Consider the following 27766-nt stretch of genomic DNA (forward strand, 5'->3'; position numbering starts at 1 on the left):
GAAACGGCGCCTGTTGAGCGGGCTCGTGCTCGGAGGAACATGGCGCCTGGCTGTGTCTGTGTCGCGCTCTGCTCCGTGTTGTTGGCGCTGTTCCTTATTCCCAGCGACTGGTCCTCCGAACTCATGGCGAGCCGGAGTGCACCTGTGCGGCTGCTCACCAAGCAGGAGCTGCGTGGCTACAGCGGGGAGAGAGGCGGCCCGGGCCTGTACCTCTCCATCCTGGGCCAGGTGTTCGACGTCCACTCGGGGGACAGACATTACGGGCCCGGTGGGGCTTATCACGGCATGGCAGGTGGGTCACTTCCCTGCGAAGATAAATATACACTAAATAAAGTGGACAGTATCCAGTAAACCTCAAATTTAACTACAAAACTACAAAATAAAAATCATGGCTTTGGCAACGTACAGTAAAGCTAATATAAACAACAAATATCACCGAGGAAAAACCCAACAATAAACCTAAAGGGTCGATGCAACAATGACTAATAAAATCAACCCAACAATGATCAAGAAAGATGAACCTAAGGAATAAAATAAGGGTTATGTACAATAAACATTAAATATAAGCCAAAAAAAACAACCTAAACCGTTGGATATTTCCCTCCCACCTTGGGCAGGTAAAGATGCTTCGCTGGCCTTCGTTACCGGAGACTTCACACCAGCCGGGCTGACGGACGACGTGTCCGCTCTTTCCCCGTCGCAGGTGCTGGTCCTGTATGACTGGCTGGCTTTCTACCAGAAGGACTACAAGCCCGTGGGTGCGTTCTAATATGTTGTACAACCCAACGCTTACGACTGTGCACAAGCACCGCCAGTTCCCCCAGAGTATGAACCTTTCCTGTCACCTGTCTTTTAGGCCGTCTGATCGGCCGCTTCTACTCAGAGCGCGGGCGGCCGACGGCGGCCCTGATGCAGCTGGAAAGCAGGCGGTCGGAGGGCCTGAGGCTGAAGGCCCAGGTTCAGGCTGAGAGGGAACAATTCCCAGCGTGCAACTCGGAATGGAGCGCTGCCTTGGGAGGAAGGGTCTGGTGCTCGACCAAAAGGTAGGGACGTCGTGCGGGGCGGGGCGGGGATGAGATGAGATGGGTTGGGTTGGGTTGTGGACGACCAGAAAAAGATCCGGCGTGTTTGTCTCCCATGTTTTGCTGAATACATCAAACGCAATTGGGACAAAATTAATGTGGTAAAAATGTCAAAATTCAACTCATTGGCAACCAAATAAAAACTTTTAATTGGCTACTCGAGAGCATTTTCATGAGGATATTTTCACGTTGTCCACAGACTGGATTTTCTAAGAGATGCACAATTGGTTAATTCTAAACATTAATGTGAGGCAGCAAGACAGCACAGAGGAAAGTCAACTTCACATAAGAAATGTACTTGTACACAGTGCAAGGACTTGTTCATTTATATTCCTTGTTATATCATACATACTTATCTACATACTATACAGGATGTAGATTAGAAGTATAGAGAAATGTCCAAAGATGCATTTCATACTGGCACTTTTGCAATCAACACTTTCATACACCGGGGGCAAAGGACGGAATCTGTCTGTCTGTCTGTCCGTCTGTCTGTATGTACGTCCTTCAATTATCTCGCCAATCGTTCATCCGATGTACTTTAAACTTGGTGGGTGTATTGCTGGGGACCCAAGGATGTGCACTGTCAAATTTGGTTCAACTGGGACATGCAACAGGTGTAATATTAAAGAGGACTTGTTATGTTTCTTTTTACAAAAGTTAATTTTGTTCTCTGAGGTCCCCAAAACATGTTTTTTGAAGTTTTTTGCCGAAAATACCACTCAGATGAGGCATTTCACTCACGTCCCGGCATTAAGCATCTCATCGCGCAGCACCCTTTATATACTATATACATCTCATCTCCGTTCTCAAGTTCAAGAGGTTATTTGTCACATACATATACATGCGTCATACATATATGTAGTGAAATGTCATGACACCCGGTGATTACGCACAATAAGCTCTGAAAATACTAAAATGTGCCACAATCACGATTCTAGGTTCTGTAATTATATCATAGAAATAATTGTCTGTGTTATTTTAAATATAAATGTAAATCCTCCTTACGGAACCTTACCTCAGTCTCAGTTCCCAGTCTGTCAGTATTCACTACACGATGGCCACGCCCCCTTACCGTGAAATAACATATACACTATAAACAGTACAATGGCCACGCCCCCTTACCGTGAAATAACAGGTCACTTAACGACCTGGTCCTAGGAACGGAACTCGGTTGTTAAGGTGTGTGTGTGTGATATATATATATATAGATATAGATATATATAGATATATAGATATAGATATATCTATATATATAGATATATATATATCTATATATAGGTATCTATATATCTATATAGACATCTATATCTACATAGACCTCTATATATCTATATCTATCTATATCTATCTATATCTATATATAGATATATCTATCTATATCTATATATATATATCTTTATATAGATATCTGTAGATATAGATATATATATCTATATAGATATTTATATCTATATCTATATATATATATCTATATATAGATATCTGTAGATATAGATATATATATCTATATAGATATTTATATCTATATCTATATCTATATATATATATCTATATATAGATATCTGTAGATATAGATATATATATATAGATATATATATATATATATCTATATAGATATTTATATCTATATCTATATCTATATATATATAGATATCTGTAGATATAGATATATATATCTATCTAGATATTTATATCTATATATATCTATATATATCTATATATCTATATAGATATTTATAGATAGATGGGAGTACCTGTAACTTCTAGCTTGGGGGGGGGCACCTCAAAGGGACTCTTGTTTCATGTGAAGGTTGGAAACTAAAATAAATACATCTACAATAAAAACACCTTTTTTATTGGATCGCGCTTCAGCTGACAGTCGATGTCCCACATACGTTTTTTTTTCCATTGTTACACAATTATTAATTATTTTTAAATGACATCGTTTGCACTTTTTTCACAGACGGCTGATTATTAATTTCCTCCCTTTTAAAAGATTTGTTTAGTTACTCACATGGGGGCGGTTCTATTTCTACTGAAGCTCAAGTAGGGTCGGGCTGCAAACGACAACAGGATGCTTCAGGACATGTTTTATGTAATTGGCCGCTCACAAAAAACAGACTCATCTTATTTCACAGTTTGTGTTCGTAGGCCCCTCATACTTCTCATCTTCCAGTGTGGACAGGAGTGATCAGACTTAGCTAAACATAGCCTTGCCCAGCGGATGCGCAAGTCCTACATTTTGAACGGGCGTGCGCTCGTATATTTAATTTAAAAGTATATATATGTGTATATATGTATATGTATATATACACACACGCACACACATTTCCTTCCTTTGCAGTGGGGGAATTGACAGAGTCTGGACGGGCGTCCCCAGGAAGCTCTACTCTCCCGGCTCCGGACGTTCCCGCTGTGTTTGTGTGGAAGACCCCACTGCAGCCGAAAACCCCAACATGCAGGAGTACCAGGGCTGCTCGCCACGCGCCGCCTCCTGTCCTCTCGGGGGGGAGGAGGTCGGCTGATGCTGCCAGAACCAGCTCACGGGTCGTCACCGCAATATGAAACTATGACCAAAGGTTGGTTCTTTTCAGAGTGAAGGCCAGGCTATAAGGCACAAAGACAACACGACAGCTTGTTATTCTGATGACCTTTATGGAAAGTTGTCCCCCCCTTTCTCTAAAATGATACACCAGGGAGAGACAGTCTAGATATCTGAGCGTACAATACAATGTGCATTAAAGATTAACAGAGGCATGATTAAGTTTGTCACAATGACAAGCACAAACTGCATTAGGTACAAAACAGTTGTAGTGGTCAAAAATATTACACATTTATCTGTACAATTTAACAATACCTAAATGGGCCTCGCCTCCCAACTCCACATTCCCCCAAATGATCAGAAATGTCACGTCCTCTTGATAAAGTGCACCGTTAGGCTGAGCCATCAAGAAGCATTGAAAGGTGAGAAGGTCAAGGACTTGACCTGAGGCAACATCCGGGAATCATGTTCAGATCCCAAAACAGACCTCGTGGAAGGCCAACAAATAATAATGGAATGTAATCCTTTGGTGATTGATTTGGGGAACGTGACTCATGATCATGACAATTTACGAAGGCTACAAATAGCGTGACATGCGGAGGCAGAACAGGTCGGTTTGTGACGTCCACAAAACGATTGAGCATTAATATTGATGTTGTGTCGGGAAGTGTTTCCAAACTTTGATTTAATCATCCGTCATCAACCCCAAACCAACCTTGAAAAGCTTTGTTCTGCTAAGAGAATGAACTGGAATGATCAGGAGTTCTGGCTCGACATTCACACCAATTCCACATCCTTTGAAAATCCAAACTCCAATGACCCCGTGACCTTGAACAACAACCTGGTTGATTCACTCATCAACCGCTTCCTGCGTTGGAACCAGACGTAGGAGCTGAGCGACAGACGCCGTCATGAAACTCAAGACGCTCACGGATCAACATGAACCCAAATACATATTCACAATAGATTCTGATGACAGCACTTGGTAGTAAGAGATGCACCGACCCAACCATTAAAACTCATTTCCTGCGAAGAGAGAGAGAGAATCTCCTCTTCCACGACACCCATCACACAAACAGACGACGGTGTTTTCATTCCTGGAGGACAGCGGTGGTTAGTGACGGAGCGGGCGTGGCAGCGTCCGCCCCCGCGGTCCCTTCCGCCGGCACCCCCGACCCAGCGCTGCCGGAGGGGGCGGGGCAAGGCGTGGCCGGGCGGCGGGCCGCATTAGGACACGCCCCCCAAAGTCAGCACGTCGAAGCAGATGTCGCACACCCGCACTGGCTTGTTCAGGTCGAACTTGATGATGGGAATCTCTTTGATGGAGCACTTGTGGCACAGCAGGCGTCCGCAGTGTCGGCTGGAGGGGAAGACCAGGTTATTGACAGAGTTTGAAATAATATTTAAACAACGGACGCAAACGGTAAATAAAAGGTGAGATGCAGGGCTGTGTACTGAGATGCTCTGGGATGTTCGTTATGGTCGTGTCGAAAGCTGCACGACAGCAGAGTCTTGCGGTTTGTTCTGATCCATGAAGCTCTTCCTGCTCGTCCACAACATCCCATAACAATTATTGTTTGTCAGACATTTCCTGTGTCACTATCTGATGAAAGCACCGATTGTACATTATTCATCCCCGCAGGGAAACGACGGTGCCGCTCACATCGCAACAAATAGAAAATAACAAAATAAAATCCCGAGGGGAATTTAGGTATTAAGTTGTATTTGTTTTATTATCAAATACTTTTTCTAAATACTCAGGATGTCGTCAAATAATCCATAGAGCTTCCCTGCATCAACATGCTATATACAGAAATAATAATCATGTCAGGACTGACCAGTGATGTTTTCGAGTGGTGACGCCGAACTTGGCAGCACATTCATAGCAGTTGGAGCCGTCGCACCACGGAGGCTCCTTGGACAACATGTCTGGAGCACAATCAAACATGGAGGAGGTTTAACCGGAGCCTGCACTCAAACTGCAGCTGAAACCACCTGAGGCTGGTGTTTGGTGCTGACCTAGCAGGCGGAACAGCAGCTGCTTGGTGGCCACTTGGTAGTTGAAGATGTTGACGCCCTGGTTGTTGTTGACGCCCAGTCGTGCACCCGCTCGCACGATGGCACGGCACAGGTTAGCGTTGCCCTTCATGTAGGCCAGAAGAAGAACTGGGAGAGAACACACGCGGCGCAAGAGTTTAGAACAAAGTGGAGCCGCTCCACCGGTCCTGGAAGGGTTCGGTCCCAGTCAAATAAAAACCATCGATAAGCAGGCTTCATAGAGAACGGCATCATCAAGGCATGTGGATTTATAATAACTATTTTTCATATTTAAACTGAAATAAATCCCGTCAGTTAACACTGTTTTTAAAATAAATAAATATTACGGCTATTATTACTTAATTAAATCATTTCTGTTTGTGATCCGTAAGTAACAAGTGCAGCCACTTTAACATTTTACTTCAATAACATTTTGATCAAATTTAAAACAAAATAAAAATGACAAGTAGATCTAAATAACGTTTTTTACAACACAATGAATATTTAGCGTCTGCTTTGGGTCGAACTTAAACATCAAAAAAACACCAAAGTATGGATGTTGGTGTCCTTGTTGCTTCTGGACGCTGGCTCCGTGTGTACTGTGCGTACTGTGTGTGTACTGTGTGTGTGTACTGTGCGTACTGTGTGTGTACTGTGTGTATCTGTGTTTACAAGCACAACCTGTCCATGAGGGAGGGGGCGGGGCTTGTTTCTAAAGCCACAAACGTGATTGGTTGGAGATGAGGTCATCTTTACATCGTCACTGATTGGCTTTCTGTTTCAACTTGCCCAACGCGGAGATGAACGATCTGTGGATTATTTTTTTTTTGTTGATCAAAACGATGGAGTCGATTTTATTTTGACACAGAGGAAAAAAACATGGCCATAATTATCGTTATGGTTTCATCGCACAGCACTAATTACAATTTCTTAGAGGGAATTATTTTTGAACTTGACATTATGACCCGAGAGTGAAATATGTGGGACTTCAACAGATTTTCCCGGTGGAAAAGCAGCAGTTAGTGGATAACAGAGACGCTGCTCGTACGTCCATGACAGCACTTGGTTCACAGCAGTGATTCTCACCCCCTGCTGTGCCATGAAGCTACGACAGGTGGGAGATTCATTTACAATTAATAAACAAAACGTTTTTAATTTTGAAGTTTGAAATGACCATAAAATATTTATGATTAAATAGTTACATTTAAAAAAAAGTAATCAGAACTAAAAGCCCTGGTATTTAAATGAGGTTATTCTCATTTATGGGAATTCTTTTTGATCCGTATGGTGTATGTGGCTGTGATTAAAGTTGGGGTGGGCCGCAGAAGACTTTAACATTCCTCAATTTGAGCATGGCTGCTCTGCTCCATCAAACTCATCTGGAAGCGTTCCTCCACCTGTGTTCCCTTCGTTGTCGGGTTTATCCAGGGGATACTCAGGCATGCACTCCAAGAACAACTCAAAGATGGCAGCAGCGTTCTCTTTCCCATAATGCCCCAGGACGTGCATCGGTGACTGACCCCTGCGGAGACAAACAGGGAGGTCATGACAACACGAGAGGCGGGCCGCTCCACACAGCACAGCTGGACCTGGAGGGTGGAGGGTGGAGGACGCAATACCTGACGTTGAAGGCCTCGGCGTCGATGTTGGACTCGGTGAGAAGAGCTCGGACGTTGTTAAGGCGGCCCTGCATGACGGCAAGGTGCAGGGCTGAGGAGAGGACGGGGGTCAAAGGGCAATAAAAAGGTTGAGCAGAATTGAAACTTATGGGTAAGGAACCGATAGAATGACTCATTTAAAAAAGGAAATTGAAGATGTATAGATACAGATGTTGTCGTTAAAATGTTGTGGAATTCATTGACAGTGAATAAATCAAATCAATCTTGTGTAACTATCATAACTGAAAATTCAAAAATGTTTTGATTTAATTTTCATGTGCTCTAGAGCAGGGTTTTCAAGCCCCTGCTGTGAGTCTTGGAAGTCATGGAATTTTTTCTTTCATTGTAAGATCAAGAGGGCAAGGCCGCACCAAGTCATCAGTTCCAGCAGAACAGCAGCTCCATGTTCCCAGAACAAGCTCAAGGTTCACACTGGAAGTGACGAGCGTGAGGTCGTCATGACGGCGTCATGACGCCTCGTGCCTTCACCCTTCTACGTGTTAAGAGTACAAACAGTGAGTGAGCCACAGCAGAGAGACAGAAACTGAGAAGCAGAGAGCCAGCTTATTAGAACTTCACTTTTTCCTCAAAGTTGGTTATTCATTTATAACAAAGATGTTTCCATATTCTGCAATTATTAATTCCAGTTGAAAAGGAAGATGTGTCACTACTTTAACACTTGTGGCTAAAATGTTAATGACGACTGGTTTGCTCAGTATTGTGATCAGGATTATTCATCCATTTTGAGGAACAAGGTGCCTTCACAGTAAATGTATTTCATAAACAATAAATAAATCAACTCAAATGTACAAATCTTTGACTCAATAGTACTTTCTTCACATTAAGTCAGTCTGCTTAAGGCCATATATAAATTACATTTACTAAAAATATATTTCATATATTTAAATATATTTACCAAACAACAATTTATCCCAAACAAGGTCCGTTACATGACACCTGCAGGTTTTTTGCAAGAGAAAAAAAAAATCAAACAGCCCCCGAACCCCGGGAGTTGGCGCAGCACCCTCGAGAATTTCCTTTCAATTGGACATTTTCATGAAACACTTTACATGAAAATAACTGTGACAATTATTTTACATTTTGTATTTGACCGATCATATGTAAAACAGGGAGGTGTAGAAGAGTGGAGTAAATGGAGACTCCAAAACACATCTCTGCTCCGTGTGCCTGTTTCCACTGTGTGTGTGCGTGCGTGCGTTGAGGAAAAAGAGGAAGGAAAGAGAGGAAAAAATATATATATAAAAAAAAAAAAAAAAAATCGTCCCCAGCCACGATCAACTAATTGTGGAGGCCACAATAAATATACAATTAATTGTGCAGCCCTGGTCTCTATCATCAGGAACATGGTCAGGGGTGATGTAGAATGTGAGCTGACTAGTAAACAGACTAAAACTCCATTCCACAGCGGTGTGGTCCTTCGAAGGCACCGGCGTAGCCATGGTTACCGTTGTTGCCGTTCTCGTCCTCAGCGGCAAAGTCGACTCCGTTCTCCAGCAGCACGGAGCAGATGGTGGCCAGGTCCTGCTGCGCCGCCAGGTGGAGCGCCGTCTGCCGGTGCTTCGTCAGCTCGTTCACCATGGCCCCCGCCAGCAGCTGGAGGGGTCACACTCAGGTCAATTCAGTGAGAAGGACCATTTGAAAACAACCAGCGTCCGTCAAAGTGCTGTACAACTGAAAAGAACACAAGCGGCTACAGCACATACAACCAGGATTCCAAAGCCAAGGATCAAATGTTTCTCTTCCCTGGGAGAGATTTGTGGGTAGAGAGGGCAGCTACTAATACACATGACGGATTCTTACATCAACAAACTCTACAATCATGTTGCATCCAAATTTAAAGTTGAATTACTGAGAAATGCAACGAATGCAACGAATGCGATGCAGAATTGGCACAATCGTCAATTGAGTTAAGAGAAATGAACCATCAAAGCATATTTTCATGTCCTGATGTTCAATGGTAATAACTGTTTCCTTCACAGAGTGGATGTATATTACACACATTACTACTTATTCATTATTACTATACATTCATAAATGTGTCAAATTAATGTTATATGAACAAAAAACAATGAAATTGTTTGTGGCAATTATTTGGAGGACAATCATGAGCTCAACGTTTGCGACAGAAACAAAACAAAGCCTTTTCTTTCTCTTTTCTCTTCCCACCAGGTTGCGGACGGTGATCTCTGACCCCGCCTGCACCGCCAGGTGGAGCGGTGTGAGTTTGGCTGAATCCTGGACTCTGGAGTTGACGTTGGCCTGGACGCTGATCAGGAACAGGACGCTCTCTATGTCGGCGTTCTGCACGGCCACGTGCAGGAAGTTCCGCCCTTTGTTGTCCACCTGCCACAGAGGAAGAGGTTTGGTGAAAGCGGGCGGGTGGGGGCGGGGCCTGTGAGGGGAGGGGAGTTCAGGTGTGACCTACCTGCTCCGCGGCCCCCGGCTCCCTCTTCAAGATGGCCTCCGCCGCCTTGTTGTTCTTGTGCGTCATGGCGCAGGCGAAGGGCGTCATGCCCTGCCGGTCGCGGAGGTTGAGACGGATGTCTGGATGAGAAATGAGGAGCTGGATAATGATGCCGTGCTGGTTGCTAATAGCAACGTGGATGGGTGCGCGGCCCTCGCCGTCCTGTGGATCACACAGAGTCGCAAAAGGGGAATAGGGTTTGAGGAGTGAGTCGCACACATGGTACAGGGCATCAGGAGGAGACACCAGGAGATCCTTGTGGCCATTCAACTCAGAATTCCCACTCGGATGTCAGCGATGTCAGCGGTGTCAGCGGTGTCAGAAGAAGACAGCGCAGGTGAACCCGCACGGTCGACACCAGCACGGACCTGAGCATTGACATTGGCTCCAAACTCCAGAAGACACTGCACCACCTCCTCCAGGCCCCAGCTGCTGGCCAGGTGGAGCGGGGTCTGTCCATCCCTGGCCTCCTCGTCCCCCTCCCCGTTAGGACCCGGTCGCCTGGAGCTGTTCACGTCACACCCGCTGCAGCACAGAGAGGAAACAAAGAAGAAGAACATCTCCACCTATGCACCACCTGACCAACAAGGCCTGAGGGTTCTAGCGGGACATGCATACTGTGATGCTGTGGAAACACCATTTTAGGGGGTCATTTCTCTGGTGAACATTTCTGTCCCTTTGAATACATATTTCAGGGTTCAAAAAGGTATCAAAGGCTCATCTGCGGGTGACAATTTGTTAAAACTAAATCAATGTAATACTTCAATGACAAAACACCTGTTGAGCAAATGAGTCTATTTCAAAGTATATTTCAAATCCTCCACCTCCTTCACTCGTGCTCTACATTACACACAACTATCAGCTCAGGAGGGAAAGCTGGATGTGGGGACAGACCTGCGGACCAGGAAGCAGGCAGACACCTCGTTGTTCTCGTCCACAGCTCTGTGGAGGAGGCTCTGCTGGCAGCCTGAGGGGCCAGGACTCCAACTGGTGGCATCACAGCCGTGTCGCACCTGGCAGCCAGAAAACAGCGTCACGCAAAAAACCTTGAATTAAAAGACAATGTCACCATATTGCTGTGTGTGTGCGTGTGCTGTCAATGACACCTGCAGGTCATTTAGCGAAGCCTGTGCAGCATCTTAGGGAGAGCTTTCCAACAGGAAGTACTTTTATGACTGCTGTCTAAACCAGTCATTGAACAGCTTGAATGACTGATCCAAATGGGGCATTTTAACATGGCAGAGGGTTTGCATCCGTACCACAGAAATCACATTCCAGTTCGGTGCCAGCAAAATAAAGTATCATATAAGGGATTTCTCTTTTTTAAGCAAAAACTCTAAAATGACTTTGCTGCTGAGATGACCACATTCCCACAACATGTCACATCTGTTAAAAACTCCACAACAGCCTTTTAATAAGGTTTGTCTTCTGTTCAAGTGCCTCACCAGCGTGGAGGCGATGTCTTCCAGGCCGTTCTCCAGGGCCAGCCACAGCGGCGGGTCCCCCTTCTCATCCACCACGGACATGTCAGCCCCCCGCGTGCAGATAGCATCCACCACCAGGGGGAGCTGGTTACTGATGGCCAGCTGCAGCGCCGTCTGACGCTCCTGGGTCCTGGAACAAGGGACAATAAATCTAAGACATCTTCTTAAGATTCTCCATGAAGACTGGACAGATTATACACAGGTACCAGCAGAATCGTTTAAAAAATAGAGACTTAAAGCAAACCCTCTTTAGTTTAATAATAAAAAAATAACAATAAAAAAAGGTCGTCCCCCTGTTCAATTTCCTTGGCTGTGGTGGTACCTGACGTTGATGTCTGCCTGATGCTCCAGTAAGAACAGGGCGCTCTTGCTGTCCTGCCTCTGGATGGCCATATGCAGCAGCGTCTGCCCGTTGGACATGGTGTCGTTAATGGAAGCACCTGAGCCCAGCAGCTGGGCCGCGATGGTGTGCATACCTGACAGAGACGGTGGACGTTAGGAACCGCGCGCACACTTTGACACAGCAGTGCCTCCAGGATTTCATGAGTTTTTTGTGATTGAGGTGACCAAATATGGTTGATTTTGCATTTGCTTTTCTTAACATTGATGCAATTTACAAACTTCTGCAAGAATTGCCAAAACTGGAAAGGCACTGTGCTTTTTATTGGGTTCCAGTTACAAGCCTATAAAATACACTCAAAATAGAATTAAACATACAGCAAGCAACAAATAAGTGATGTACAGAATGTGTGACGTAGGCTCTCTTCTTTGGGAAGCAGCAAAAAGGAAACAAAAATATTTATCATATTAATAATATCAAATCTTGCAGAAATTGGTTTAATTTGCATTCATTATTGCAATCTCAAAAATCATAATTTCATGGAGGGAACAATACATCAACTTCTACAGGGATGACGTTTGGGTGATTACAGAGGTGAAATGCTGGTTCAGCGTACCTGTCCAGAGGGCCAAGCCCAGCACCGTCTGGTCCATCGAGTCTTTGAGGCTGAAGTCCGGAATGATCTGAAAGTTGTTGGTGGCGTGAAGTGCATTGGCTGCAACGGAGCCGGCAAGAGAGAAATTCATGCACAGATCAGGGGCGCTCGAAGGTCACACATTTCATACCTAGAAATAGGGTCGGGATTTATGGCCCCTTTTACCTTCATAATTTCCTACAAAATTATAGGTTTATTGCTTGATTAATGTTTCTGCTCAAAAACAGCAAATTCCATCTGGGAATGACTATAAGTATCCATCCGATAGAAAATGCAGGGTTTAATGAATATGCAAATGAGACAAATTCTCCAATGCATTTAGGCAACAATACAGTGGAATACAAAACTCTGGGCACCCAGGACAAAATGCCTGTTATGTCTCCTTTCCTCTGCACAAAAACTCGCTAACACCAACTAACATTTGGCTTTTGTCTTCAGTGGGAAAGTCACAATCAACATTCCTTCCCAAGACAAATGACTGCAGTACTCCTGCTCCTGCTCTGATCAGCAGTGATGGAAACATGATTTTCTGTTTCCGGACGCTTCAACCGCACCGTGTGCAAGGAGCGGTCGAAGTGGTCCCCCGCGCTCCTCGCCGGGCTCCGAGTCGGAGCGTTTGCTCCACGCCTCCAAAGGACCGGGCGCTGTCGGTGTAGGCATGGATACTCCATGCTTTCCACTGTTACAGAATTTTGTCAGTCAAAATCGGATTTGACTGTTCAATGCCAAGATTCAACTCTAACTATTCTACTCTAACTACTCCACTTCAACTATTCGTTCCTTTTTCAGTTCGGCGCCATACTAAACTCTTATATCAGCCTCCGTGAGTCTCGTGTTTTACCTGCGAGACTCACGTTTTAAGGCCTTTCTTTGTCATCTGTGATGTGAAAACATAACATTTCCACACAGAGAAAGGAAAAGTGTGCGTCGTGCTCAAGTTCAAGAGATTATTTGTCACATACATAGACGTACGGTCAATCATACATATATGCAGTGAAATGTCATGACTCCCGGTGATTACGCACAGTAAGTTCTATAAGCTCAAAAAATACTAAAATGTGCGACATAGTTCAGTTATAAAATCCCAGAACGACGCCATCCACCATTGATTATCTAGTGGACTCGTTCTCTAAGACGTGGACACAGCTCTGATCTCCGATTGAAAGCAAGGAAGCGATGCTGCGTCCACGGGCTCTAAAACTGTTATGCGTGTCGAAAGTGATGCGTTCATGACAACTCGGAAAACCGTCAGCGACCACAAGGACCATAAATATATTTCAGACCTTTTATGGCCATACACATGTTTGCATCCCTGCCCAGTTAACTCAAACTGAAATGAAGTGTGAAAAAACATTTAGTTAAAAGAGCCCTGTGAACAGAAGCTGACCTGGCCTCTAAATCCGAAATATACATTAAACCATGCTTTTTGACTTGGGATGGGCTAAATTTAGCATTCCGGTGTAAATACATTTGTCATCGGTCGTCAGACTGTGAATCACAGTCGTCATCAGCAAAACCTTCGATAAGAACAAGTGACTTGAGTAAAATCATTTATTTTCTACAGACGCCCCCGAGAGGAGCTGACCTTTCTGCTCCAGGATGACGGACACCACGTCGGGATGGTTGGAAGCGATAGCCATGTGCAGGGGGCTCTGGAGGGACACGCCCTGAGGGTTGTCGGGCAGGGCTTTCTGGGTCTGCAGGTTGGGGTTGGCCCCCTGCTGGAGCAGCTCCGACGTCAGGCTCGCCAGGCCACATCGACACGCCATGTGGAGGGGGGTCTCACCCTGCGGGGCGAGGGAGAACCAAAACGCTTTGCCACCAGAAATTCATGAAAGCAAGTTTGGCACACACACTTAGAGCTTTATTAACCCATTATATAACTTTTCCCCCTTAGATCTCGACCAGGTCATACCCGATGAAGATGACGGTCATGCTGTACAACCGAATTAAGGTCTAAATGACGGTACAGATTAAAGCAGCGAAAGGTGGAGACCGAATGAAGGTCATTAGGTTTGATTTCATGGTTATGAGAAGCACAGGGTCCCTGAGAACCGGGAATCAACCGGGAAGCTTGTGCACGACTGAAAGCGTTATAACCAAGCATAAGAGTCTTGTCCAGCAGCTGAACAGCTATGGAAACTAGGATTGACTGTTTTTCTCGAGGGCACTTCAGTAGAACACATACTTGCGACCACAAAAATCTAGGATCCTGGCCTTCTTCAAAACTTTAAATATCCCAATATGAATGTGGTGAAGAAATGTCCTTGTACTGACGGAATTCGATCCTCACCCATTTGTTGGCATGATTGACCTTTGCTCCGTGGGAGGCCAGGAAGAGTGCGGCAGCCTCGCTGCCCGCAGTCGCTGCTCTATGCAGGAGGCAGTTTCCTGGAGACAAGACAAACCAGATATAAATTAGATAAGAGTTTATTACTCGTCAGAGGGAAATTCAGGAAATGAAGGAACATTAAAACAGCAACAGCCCATTCATCAACATTACCTGTGGCAGTGTCCGAGGCGTCTGGGTTGCTGCCCCGCCGGATCAGTTGGGCCGCGTAGCTGTTTTCGTCGAACGAGGTGCCGTTGACCACGGGCGCCTCGTCCTCGAATGGGTTGATGGATGGGTCTGAGGACACCGTGATGTACTGCAGGGCAAGCCACAGCGCCGTGCTGCCCTCGTGGTCCTTGAGCTCCAGGTCCAATCTATCAAGATGGAAAACGATCAAAGGAGTCACAGTGAACAGGCATGAAACGTGGGTTGCAGTGCCCTCCAGGACAACTAGGGGGCCACAGGTTGAATATCTTATATATTTAAGAATCTTTCTCCATCTAAAGTTAGGGCCACGTTACGTTTCAAAGTCGATTTGGCAACAATTTGAAATCGGGCCGAGTCGTGGAAGTCCAGCGTAGTCGTGCTGTAATCGATGCGTGTGTGTGAGTGAAAGACTCAAATCTGTCTCTATACGATCCCGATCATCCAGGTCACGATTCAATCAATTACATTACATTTCATTGATCAGACGCTTTTATCCAAAGCGACTTACAATTGTTCAAACACCGACGGACGCAGCCATCAGGAGCAATTAGGGGTTAAGTGTCTTGCTCAAGGACACTACAGCATGCTAGCAGGAGGAGCCTGGGATCCAACCAGCAACCTTTAGATCACTAGACCACCAGCTCTACCTCCTGAGCTCCCATCCCCAATCAAGCATGCTTGATTTGATCGGGGCTAGTCTTTCCATAATCATTTGGTGTGTGTACCATACCGCAATCTTCGAGATGTCCCACCTCGTCACAAGCCCCGAGCGCTCACCCACGTAGCCAAGGGCGCAAGGCGCAAGGCACCCCAACATCAACCCCCCTGGGATGAACAGAGCCCCGCACTGCCCGCAGACAGCCAGACATGCGGATCCCACCACCACCGCCGGGCACCTGCCGTACAGAAGCCTCACAGCCGGAGCAGGGGCCGCCTCCAGAACCGCAATGACACCGGTGAGCAGCCACCAAAGGGCTCTGGAAAGCACCTGGCGGCGCTTCCCTCCACCCCACCGGGTCGCAACAGGCCGGACACCACCCGGCACCCGGGGCAAGCCGCCAGGACCCGAACACAGCCTGCAGGGGGGCCAGCCCGGTCACCCCTCTGACCAACCACACCCCCACACCAACCCACCAGCACCCCTCCACCCGGAAACCCCAGTGCTCCGTGTGCGCACCTTATGTATGCAGTTAAAATGACGGGGTGTGGGGGTGCAAGTCAAACCCCAATCACTCGCACCCTCCTGCCCCGCAGACCCCGCTCTGCTTGTTTATAGTAAGATTTGTGTGGCTGCGTGTGTTCTAAGCTCATATGAGGTGGTGTTAAAATACCAGGAGAGTCGTGAAGCACGCTGAGGCAGGAGCGTGAGGGGCAAGATGGCAGCCGCCCGCCACATCCCGACCACATCGCTCGCACCCCACCCGTCTCGCAAACCGAGGCCTATTGTATGGTGTATGTTCTGAGTTTGAGTTCCAGCACAGCGAAGACAGGCAAAGCACAACCCAAAGCGCAACCCAGGAGTACAGCAGGCCAGGCAGCGGCCACATGGACACCCCCCCCCCCCCCCCCCCCCCGGACCAGATCATGCCCCCCCCCCCCCCCCCCCCCCCCTACTTTTGAGCGTTGTTGTGTTTCTACCAATACTTCACCATAACAACTTCCTTTGAGATGAATAAAACTTAATCTTATCTCACTTTGCCTTGATGGGAAACTCACTGTTTGCACTGCAGGAGCTGGTTGAAAACGGGCTCGTTCCCTGAGGCCACAGCTTCATGTAGAGGAGTTCTGTTTAGGGAAAGGGCAGAAAGAAAGCATCATCACTACTGTTGTACTTAACTTAACCTGTTACGTGTTTGTAACAAAGGGGTTGATCCTGGGCTTAACTTCCACATTTCGTGGTCAGTGTCTGCGTGTCATTCAGTGTCACGCTAAATGACACACTCCTCCTTGTTCTGCATAATTCATCCCCGCCCAGAGTCCCGATGTCAGTGTCTTGCCATCACTGATGTGTGAACCTGTGTCAGAAATCACGTACTATTGTATACTATGCAGTATACCTTCAGTCTGAAAAATGTCTTCTCAGACATACTACATCGTCGTACAACAGCTCCACTTCCTTTCAGCACGTTGAGGTTGGATTGCGAAGAAATTTGTACCCACATCTTGCCTTGACAATGCATCATGGGATATGCTCACCGGAGCACGACTCAGAATTTTGTCAGTTGAATGGGATCGGCTTTGCGAGGCTAATATTCGACTATTCGGCGGAGGGGGCGGGGAAGAGCCGGCTCTTCCTATAGGCCAGATAGGACGCCATCCCGAAGGGGGGCGCAGAGAGGGAGCGATTATGGTGCAATTTGCGCACCCGTCTCTCTGACAATGCTGACGATACGTGCGCCAGAGACGGGGTGCTCGTGATCAGCGTGCCAAAACTGTGTATTTATTTTACACGTACATGGAATGAAACCGTGCATAACGAGGACACTTTCTCCGTGACTCTCTCCCCGATCACCCCCTCTCCATGCGTTACGCGCAGAAAATAATCTTAATGAGTCTATGAATCATGACCCGTCCCCACACTATTCTTAGCTGTTTTATTTGGAGGAACGGGGCACGGAGATCAGGGGCTCACGGAGAGCCGTGTTTGGACGCAGACGATTGACACATAAATATATTTATTATTCCCCTTATTTCTAATTCCCCATTATGATATCCCTCTGCGTTTTGTAAGCTTCTTCTGTTTTATCCTGTTGTAATGCACATTGACAAAGAGAAAAAAAAAAAAAGACAACTGCTCAACTTCAAGACTCTCAGTGGACTGACGTGTTTCCCACTGATGATTCAACTCGTCGACTTTCAGGGGGCAGCCCTACTTACCACCATGTTGTAGCGGATGTGGTACGTCATCCTAGTTCATTTTGGATTCCCGCACTATTTGACGCATACTATGGTCTTATACTAAAAACACTCACATACTAACAACCACATATGTAATGTATACTGTTATACTGTTGTTCGCTAGTTGTCACATTTTATTTGTCATGGTAATCTACTCCCACTGCCAGGCCATTTACATCAAGTCAAGTTCACTGTAAAGGGAAGCATCAATCAAGGTTCAAGAGAGGTTTATTCGTCACATACATATGCACAGCTTTGGCAGAATATAGTCCCTATTTGGAGCTCCTATTCTCAATGCCATTTGCAAGTCAAGTTGCCTGAAACAAGCCTGAAACTGGAAGGTTCATCAAAACAACCATAGAGTTTAAAAGAAACTTAATCAGGAAGCTCAGGGATTTTCTTGTAAATATGTCTTCAGGTTCATGTCATGATTGCCAGCACAATTTAAAAGATTCTAATGCTAATCACGTGGATTGACTCCCAATGACCAAGAAACATGGTTTAGGTCAAAATATATGAATTCTGTATTTTCAGAGTGATTTAAACACAAACTATCTGTCTCTGTTTGAGAGAAGCAAAGCAGAAAAGCCTTTCACTCTCTTTTTCAAGTGACACAGGCGTGGGCCAGGGAGCGTGACCCACCTGCCTTTGCTGTTCTGCATGTTGGGGTTGGCTCCAGCCTTGAGCAGGGCCTCGGCGATGCAGGCCATGCCACTCATCACCTCCACAGAATGCTTTTTGGGGCTGAAGGAGCAGACAAGGTGGAGGGGGGTCTCCACCGCTCCCACCGTGGCGGCGTTCACCTGGGCCGAGTGGCGAATCAGGAACGTGGATGCAAACTCATCACCTGGTGGGGAGGGCGGAGAGACATTTTAAATTTGAGAGTGAGCAAAGTTTTCGTTTCAAGTATAGGAAACGGACAATGAGTTATTTTAAGAAAAATACAAAACAAAGCCACTGTCCCCCTACCTCTCTGGATGGCTTTGTGTAGGAGGCTCCAGCCACTCTGGTCCACCATGTCCACATCCACTTTGTTGTTGACCAGCGTGGCTGCGATGCTTTCCAGTTTGCGAGAGAGCGCCAAGTCCAGCGCTAGGTCCCCATTGTTGTCCAGTTCATTCAGCTTGCCAGGCAGCTGTAAGCAGAGGAACATGTCAAAGCAGATTCCAGAACAATTGGACCAGCACAATTTTTAAAAATGAAATTGAGTGCTTTGTAAAGACCTTTTAAGACCCCAACACACAAAAGAAACAAGCAAAAAATGTTATATGAAATCTAACATTTTTTTATATAAAAATACAGCTGTTTCCACAGACTGAATATAAATTTTTGAGTTTCCTTTTTCAAGAAATTGCTAAATTAAACTTTGTTAAATACGATCAGTCTTCTTCTTCATCTTCTTCTTCTCTGGGCTGCTCCCGTTAGGGGTGGCCACAGCGGATCATCTGCCTCCAACACCTTGTGTTCTGCGCATCCTCCTTCCTTACACCACCCACCTGCAAGTCCTCCCTCAGCACCTCCATCAAGCTTCTCTTTGGCTTCCTCTTTTCCTCTTGCCTGGCAGCTCCATCCTCAGCCTCCTCCTCCCAATGTAACTCTCATCTCTCCTCCACACGTGTCCAAACCATCTCAATCTGGCCTCTCTCACTGTTCCACCAAACTGTCCAACCTGAGCTGTCCCTCTAACGTCCTCATTCTTAATCCTGTCCATCCTTGTCCCTCCCAATGAAAACCTCCACATCCTCAACTCTGCCACCTCCACTTCATCCACCTGCCTTTTTGCCAGCGCCACCGCCTCTAAACCGTACAACATGGCTGCTCTCACTACCGTCCTGTACACCTTCCCCTTCACTCTTGCTGGAACCCTTCTGTCACAGATCACCCCGGACACTCTTCTCCACCCGCTCCACCCTGCCTGTACTCTCTTCTTCACCTCTCTCCCGCACTCCCTGCTGCTTTGGATGGTCGACCCCAAGTACTTGAACTCATCCGCCTTCTCCACCTCCGCTCCTTGCATTCTCAGCCTTTAGCCGCCCTCCCTCCCATTCAGGCACAAGTTAAATACGATCAGTACTGACAAAGAATTTCTCAATTTGGATTTTAATCTAGTTCCTGACAAACTTCATTTACTGTCATTAAATTTAAGACCTAATTTTAAAAATTACAACAATTCAGACATGACAGGACCTTTTTTTTTTAAATACATGTGATTTGAGACTTCTTAAAGATCCGTGGGAACAACGTAAACTTCATACATTGGTCAACAGAGTGAACCAATCTGATCAATCTGTGACAGCTGGAGACTGGTGTTTTGGGCCTCAAGTGGGCCACGGTCATTTTTATGTTTTAATACAGATTAAGAGAGTGCAGGTTGTAAGCTTTCAAATGATGTGTCATACATTCAAATCTCTTCAAAATATTTGAAGAAGATATGCTTATTTGAATGTTGGCGCACCTAAACTCATGTAGCAGAAAAAATGCCCCTCCAAGATCCTGAAGTTGTTCACACTTCAAAAAGGCAGGTAATGGGTGGGAACAATACCTGTTGACTCCGCCCCCAGCCCTCTTCTCATAATCAATAACAACACAGAGATTATCTATTTTCAGGGAAAACTGAAATTTCTTGCTTCTGGTGTTTATTTGTTGTTTATATTTTATAATATTCTTACGGAAGTGACGTCAGGCCTTATTCTTTGTGTACTCTGTGTGTCGCGGCGCAACTTTTTTTTTTTAACCATGCGAAGACCCAGTGTAGTCCAGGTTAATTTATAACATTACTTTATCAAAACAGTTTCAAATTCTGACTTGACATCACACGGAATATCCAGGGATTATCTTTATCTGCATGTGTGCATCAAAGAAACCTTAAGATTACTGTTGTGCTGTTGTTCAGAGTTAAACAATGGGCAAGTAACTCCAAACCTCAGTTTTTTTGAGGGGGTGGGGGGGGTAAATAAATAAATAAATAAATAGAGATTACAATTTTTTTTAATGAAAAACTCACAAAACAAGCATGTGTCTGTTGACAAAGAGGCTGTGTTGCATCTTGTTTATGGGAGGGGCTTCTTGTTCCCCTTTTCACCATTCACTGTCACAATTATCACTCAGAAGTACAGACATGGCAGGTCATTGAGGTACAACCCAGAGGCACAACTGAGTAAAATCAGAAGACAAATCCGATCCAAGCCGAGCAGGAAACACATCTAAGTTATCCAAGCACTGACCTGTGAGTCCATCTCTATGAGATACAGAAAGACCACATCTTCCCGCTCAACTTTGATGGCTTTATGAAGAGGGAACTCTGTTTTGGATTTGATCATCTTGTAGAGGAGCTGGGCACTCATGGTACTGAAGTCTTCTTTCCTCAAGTCATCCTGAAGGAGGACATAAGGTGGGTGTGGATTATTACATCATTATGGGTTTGTACTTTAAGAGTGGCAAAAAATTAACAAAAAAGACAATTACAGGGTTAATCACAGCTTTTTGTATTACAATCACCAACTTTAATTTCATGATGGCGACAGCCCTAATGTTAAGTATCGGCTGAGACAATCCTTTTCCATTACTAAACAGTTTAGTTTTGTGATTCGCATGCATACATAATTTGCCAAATTGATCAAAGTTTTATCAGTGAAAAAAGTCTGCGTCTAACAGCATGGCATCCACTAGTCAGCACTGTAATCTGCTCCGCCAACTTCAAGCATATGCAGTTTGCTGGAGGCTCTTGTGTTACAGTTACATAGTGTTATATTTTATTTTTCATAAACTTTAATCCTGCACTGTACAGAAAAATCAACACCTCTGCCTATAAAACTCAAAGCCAGAAGATGTAACGCTGTTCAAGGCCAGTGGCAGATTGTCAGTCATAAAGATGACCGTCATGATCACAAGCATGTGTTTCATTAGATGGTTTACGAAGCAATCCTTCAAATGGAGGCTAAAAGTACCAAGATGTGCCAAAGAGGGCTCAAGGGGAGGGAATTAAGTCACACACGAGCAAGACCTGCGGAGGTATTTCACGACGTCTATGATAGCACCCAATTACCAATAAATCCAACCAACCGACATTTGTGACTCACAGGGCCATATGAACACAATGACACTATTTTTTTCTAGCTCACCCAATGACTTGCAATAATTTCACCACAGTAGTTCATCAATGTGGTGGCATCGAGCTCTTCAGCCGTCTGGTAGAAGCGAATGCAGTTCCTGACGTTCACCGACGACATCACACCTTTCTCACATCTATGAAAGTAGAAATGAGGAAAAAAAGAACGCTGAAAAAGTTGTCCAAATTTACAATGAAACAATGTATGTGCTGAGAAGCTTGTTTCAGCCAAAATGCGTGCCAAGTGAATGTAGACTGCCGAAAAGCAAACCAATCAGAGTTAAAGGGTGTATTCACACACAGCTTGTTTGGAGCATTTGTTCAGATTCCTGGGGCGTGTACCCTCCGAGATCGGTTCATTTGGGAATATGAAAACACAGCAATCGTACTCTGTTCCGGATCAAATCAACCGGACCGAGAGGGTGGTCTCGCACCCTTACAATCACTCCAGGCAGCGGTTCGTTTGCAGCGAGAAGCAACCGACACAACAAACCGATGCAACTCACATGCTGTACTGTGCACGCCATGCACGACGGGACGCTTCTGTTAATCAGCAGGGCTGTACGGAGGCGGGTCCAAGGTGCTGACTGTAATGCCATTCACAACAGCTTGAATGCCCATTCAAGCTGGGGGTGCGAGGAGAAAGGAGCGCAGCGGAGACACGGACATAGCCCTGATGTTTGCTCAAATTGAATATGTTGTTCATATACCGAACACTGGTACATCAATCAGAGAATAGCAAAACAAACGCAATTGTACACACACACGCTGCTGATGCTCCGTTTTCCATTGAGCCGCTGGGGGGAGGGGGGTTTGTTTGCAGTTTGCAAGCGTGTGGGATTTATTTTCAAGCTTTGGTCTGTATCTAAGCAGTGTGAACACAAGGTTCAAGAGCAACATTCTAATATATTATTCCCTGATTCAGAGCAAAGCAAAGAACTACAGGTATGAATACGCCCTGTGAGGACTGTGTGTTAAAAGACACTTGAATGCTGAAGGTGGAGCTTATGTCAGGCAAGGCAAGAAAGCCTATTACTCCTTTGTCTTATTCCCAGAGATGGAAATCGATTTATACAGACTACTGAACTCAACCCGGGGGAAGCACACTTTTGGTGGTTGTCACTTTGCACTGTTTGTTGCTGCTACTGAATAAGCAAGGTTGGAGTGGAACCACAAAGTCCACAAAAGTACAGTGCAACTCTGTTTACCTGACCACATCTAACACAGCAGCAACTAACCAGCTTTTTTTTCCCCTCACCACTTCTAGAGATCGAGAAAAAATTAAAAATAAATAAACAATAATATAGAAATACACATACACTGTTCTACTCAGGGCTGATTTTTTAGAACAATATTGCGATTGCAATTTAGTATGCAATCTTTTTGTAAGTTCCTTATCTTCTGTATTATACCCCTTTCCCATTGCATCAAAAACCCAGTCACACCCGCTAACATGGGCCATTTGTCATCAGTGGGAAAGCTAAACCTGTCTACCGCAGTGGGTTTCAGTCCCAGTGCAGTAGACAGGTTTTCAATCGGCTCTGATGTAAACAGGACACCCGAGTCGACCCGCTCATTTTGGAAGAGTCTTTAAGAGAGTCACAGACAAAGTGTCCCCATTAATCACTTGTCTCGTTCCATAAAGAGACATAAAATAAAATGAAAGCAGAGTGTTCAGGCACCCCAGTTGTGCCGCCGGAAAAATCGCAGCCTTTGCAATTTGAGAATTGTGTTCTATTGACATTGCAACGTCGATTGGATTTGATTAATCGTTCAGCCGTAATTCTACTGTACACCTAGTGGTATTAAAGGGCACCGAGTGATCGAATACTACAGTAGAAATTCCAGTCCCTTACCTTTCTCTCAGCAGCTGCAGTTGAAAACGGTTGGCGAGCTTCATTAAGTCGATAAGAAAGACATCGTCCTCACTGAGCTCTAACTGGTCGGTGTAGGCCCAGCGCAACATCGCCATGGCAACCTCCGGCTTGGCATCTGCACAACCAAACATGGTATAATGTTGAATGATTTTACTGATAGCGCCTCAATGACAGCTGCTGGAATCGTGAGCACCAATTTATTTTCGGTAATCCTCCATTGTCTCAAGAGATCTGTGTTAACAGAATACTTGGCTCAGCGCCGTCTGCTCACCAGATAGGTCCAGTTCTGTGGTGGAGGCCAGGTTAGCCAAACTCCAGACATCACTGCGAGCCGCCAACACAAACTTATGAGCACTGAGTCTGTCGCCTGCAACGTTTACCTTCAAATCACTGAGGGGAAAAAACAGACATCATTGAAACTAGAAAGATAGAACAGGCTAAAATAGGGTATTGCCAACAAAAAAGTCAGATGTGAACAGTCAAACATGTGACATATTAAAGAATAATTACTTTGTTCTGTGCTAGTTTGTAACAGAGACGCATATTCATTGTCTATATTTATATCATATTATTAAACATAAATTATTTTCATGAAGCCTTTACTCCTATTCCCTGAAAAAAACTTTTGTTATATTTTTGGCTCAGTGACGCTGAAATCGTTCACTATTTAGTTCCTGAAATTTGGTATACAATAAACATCAAATGCAATTATAAACATAATTGCATTTGATTGTGATAACCAACCAACACTGCCCTCCATCCATCTCCGCTACCTGTATTGTTCCCGCTGGTAGAGCTCTCCCACTATGTCCAAGAGACGGCTGATGAAGGTGTCTCCAGCAGCAGGGTCGCCACAGCCCTGGACAGAGCTCTGGCCCGAGGCCTGGACAGAGGCCTGGGCAGCCAGCACGGCACAGCGCCTCTCCGTGTCGGCCAGTTTCTGCTGCATCTTTACGTATTCCTGCCTGAGCAGGTCTAGGTGCTTCTGCAGCTTGGCCACCTCCTCTGTCCAGAAAAGGGTAAACAAGATGCAGAGACAGAAAGAAGGTTCAGGAACTATTTCTGAACATTGGTGCTATGCTGAACGTTAAAAAGAGCAGTCCAGAGCAGATGCTTGCCAAAGAAGTGGTACAAAGGCCCCAACTATTACTTTGAAGATTATTCAATAAATATGTTTATATATTCAAAAATATGATATCTAGGTCTGGGTATAGTCATAAAATGTCCAATACTGGTATCCTAAATAATACTTTTGAATACCAATATTGTACAGTAGTTCTTGTCATTATAAATGCTGAATGCTGAAGTCATATACTGCCTTTAAATAAGAACATTGCTGCCTTAAGTCACTCAAACCCACACTTCACATAGAAATCAACAGCATTTCCTAGTCTTGAGCCTGGCCCGGGCAAGGGAAGATGTAGCGGAAAAGTTACAGAACTTAGCGCAACACATTGTTTTGGCTCATGAAATAGTGGACTGAGCGTAGTGTTCTCTCTCTCAATGCCACTCCCAAGAGATAAGTCAGTCTGGTAAACAGTACTATTTAATCAGATGAAATGTTGAAATATTCTGCCAATGACCCACTCCACGGCTAGATATTATGAAAGGGTATGTATCTGTGTATTTAGCCAGTCTTGTCCTCTGCAGAGACAAACTCAGATCTTTTTATAATAAAGGATATTAAATTAAAGGACCTGTTCTCCAGGGTGATTTTTTTCCCCACCACAAGGACTACTAGAAAACCACCTGTACAGTAACATTTATTTGTTGCTGTACAAATGTTTTATGTTTGGGTCACTTACCAAACAGAGAATTACTACTTGGGGATTCGACTTTGAAATGACACAGAATGTTCGCTATTCAATACTACAATTGCAATTTGAGTAATAGCATAAAAGCCTTTGATAGCCAGTCCTAAGTACAGCCAGTTTGATGATTTTACATGCACAGGTTGGAATGGAGTGGCTGTAATATTTAAAATTAGCGCTGTTGTGCAATACAGGTTGTCAACCGGACTTTCACCTACACAGGCTCAAATTTTAGGGCAGTTCCCACAATATAACTTGTCATTAGAAAGCTGCAAAAACATGGGACTGTCTTAAGTTGCAGAGGTACTCACATTTCTTTTTTTATTTTAATCACTGTTTTAGGATACAGGAAGAACCACAGAATGCAATATTCTCAAAATAGTAGTAAATAAATTTAAGAACAGCTTGATCAAAGACAGAACTTGAGCTTTCAGGCGTGACTCAGATTGAGGCAGGATTGCACAATTTCCTTCCCTTCCATTTTAACAACTAAGGATTTAGTGAAGACAGAACGCTGAGGAGGCACATTACTTTGCCCTTCCTCGTAAACCGTTACTGGCATTGTAACTGGTCATGTGGGACATGGGGTCTTTCTAACCCTTACCCTCTTTTCAGCCTACCACAGGAAGGGGCCTATGCTGCTGCTGCAAAAAAAAAAAAAAAAAGTATATAGACTCTGACAAGAGTTTCTCTTAGGGGTTTCACATTAACTGTATTATTGGGCTTGAGCAGACTTGGCTTGGCAGAGTTAGTCAAATAATCAAATCCAGGTTTCTATCCACAAACACAACATTACAGAGCCAAAGAAAACAGAATCAAGGCATGAATATGTTAAAACCTGATTTAAATACATATCTTTCCAAGGTTGTAATTGAAAAAACATCCTTCAGCAATAACATCACTACTATGTGTGCAACACCGAGAGCCTGAAGCCCATAAAACATCCTGTCACTCGGCCACTGTTGGCCATACTAATATAGGCTAAACTGTAATGAGCTTGGCATAGTGTGAAGGACATTTCTTCTGTGATGTCCACAGTACACAAGCACTAACATTTCCTTTTAATCGTGTTCTGCTGAATAGACGAGTCTTTTCTCAGTTGAATACAGTTGTGCGGTGATTGAGATCTGCTGGTTTGAAATAGGACATGATAAAAAAAATGGGGACAGGTTGGAACATGTAATTATGTTGACTGTCCAAAGCTCAGTTATGAATCTCCAACAATGATGATAGGAAATAAGAATTAAAAAAAGAAAATTGGAAATATGCAAAAAATCCCACAAAAAAAAATCGACAACATATAAACCTAAAAATCGACCACAAAATAGAAACATTTGGCAAAATGCAAAGAACCTAAAAATCAACAATAAACCTCTGCATCAACAACTCACACCCTCAAAAATATGAAACCATGAAAGGATATTTCATATATATATATATATATATATATATATATGAAACTCAAATCTCATATGTACATATACTAAGTGTACGAGGGTGAAAAACAAAATAGTTACTGCTGTTGTTTTTATGGGGTGTGTGTGTTGTGTGTGTGTGTGTGTGTGTGTGTATATATATAGAGATAGAGATAGATAGATAGTAGTTAAATGTTTATGTTTAGCTTGCTGTCTTTGTTTCGGCTGTACGTCTATTCCATGTTTATACATTGAGAGGATTCCTTGTATGTATGTCAACATACTTGGCGAATAAAAGCTGATTCTGAATCTGGGTGATAACAATATGATCTATATGTAAGAGTGTTAACAGTCCTCCGTCTGACTCAGGTCACGTGCCAAACTGCACATACTTATATATATACACACATATACATATACATATACATATATACACAGAGATATTTGCTTTATTAACCACGACATGAAGACATTTACAACCCAGAAGCTTCCTGCGGGGAACAGAGTGTTGTGTGTCAGGGCTCACATCACGTCGTACTGAGCAGCTAGCACCAACCCGGGCCAACCTCGGCTAGCTCACGGGCTGAGTGAAGATGTTAACCCATCATGCGTTGCATTTGTCAGCTACCGTCGCTACGCCCGAGCCGAATAACCTCTGCGGTCCACCGCGCACAGCCCCAGAGCGGGAAGGCATCGCACCGTTAACAAGGGAAAAATGAAAGCGCTCATACCTTCCGCCATGTTGCCTCCGTGCCGCTGCTGCCGCCTTGTTATCGCGATATGACGACGAGGCTTGACAGCGGGAACCCCGTGGTGCGTTCGAGGGGACCCT

General features: G+C 44.7%; 2 protein-coding genes across 3 annotated transcripts; one reads left to right on the forward strand and one right to left on the reverse strand.

Annotated features, from left to right (window-relative positions):
- Positions 1–37: 37 nt before the first annotated feature.
- Positions 38–9605, forward strand: cyb5d2 (cytochrome b5 domain containing 2). Of its 2 annotated transcripts, none has more exons than XM_080014267.1 (5): positions 38–292; positions 618–758; positions 857–1043; positions 3430–3664; positions 9513–9605. In XM_080014267.1, the coding sequence occupies exons 1-4, from the start codon at positions 40–42 to the stop codon at positions 3608–3610; spliced, it is 762 nt and encodes a 253-aa protein (XP_079870393.1). In that variant the 5' UTR covers positions 38–39; the 3' UTR covers positions 3611–3664; positions 9513–9605. The 2 variants fall into 2 exon arrangements, with proteins under 2 accessions (XP_079870393.1, XP_079870392.1); XM_080014266.1 differs by lacking the exon at positions 9513–9605 and adding an exon at positions 6660–6995.
- ankfy1 (ankyrin repeat and FYVE domain containing 1) lies at positions 4855–27688 on the reverse strand (the record flags this gene model as incomplete). Its single annotated transcript, XM_080014265.1, has 25 exons — positions 27666–27688; positions 24482–24713; positions 23980–24098; positions 23688–23823; positions 21845–21968; positions 20948–21097; positions 18693–18858; positions 18366–18570; positions 16542–16610; positions 14790–14992; positions 14580–14677; positions 13872–14073; positions 12248–12346; positions 11614–11767; positions 11253–11421; positions 10702–10820; positions 10176–10332; positions 9769–9969; positions 9510–9686; positions 8789–8936; positions 7284–7374; positions 7062–7186; positions 5647–5793; positions 5466–5556; positions 4855–4987 (listed from the first exon to the last, which is right to left on the reverse strand). Exons 1-25 carry the CDS (start codon positions 27673–27675, stop codon positions 4855–4857), a joined length of 3525 nt encoding a protein of 1174 aa, XP_079870391.1. The 5' UTR covers positions 27676–27688.
- Positions 27689–27766: the final 78 nt, after the last annotated feature.

The sequence above is a fragment of the Zeus faber genome (genome assembly GCF_960531495.2).
Source record: "Zeus faber genome assembly, chromosome: 14".
In the NCBI taxonomy this organism is placed as follows: domain Eukaryota; kingdom Metazoa; phylum Chordata; class Actinopteri; order Zeiformes; family Zeidae; genus Zeus; species Zeus faber.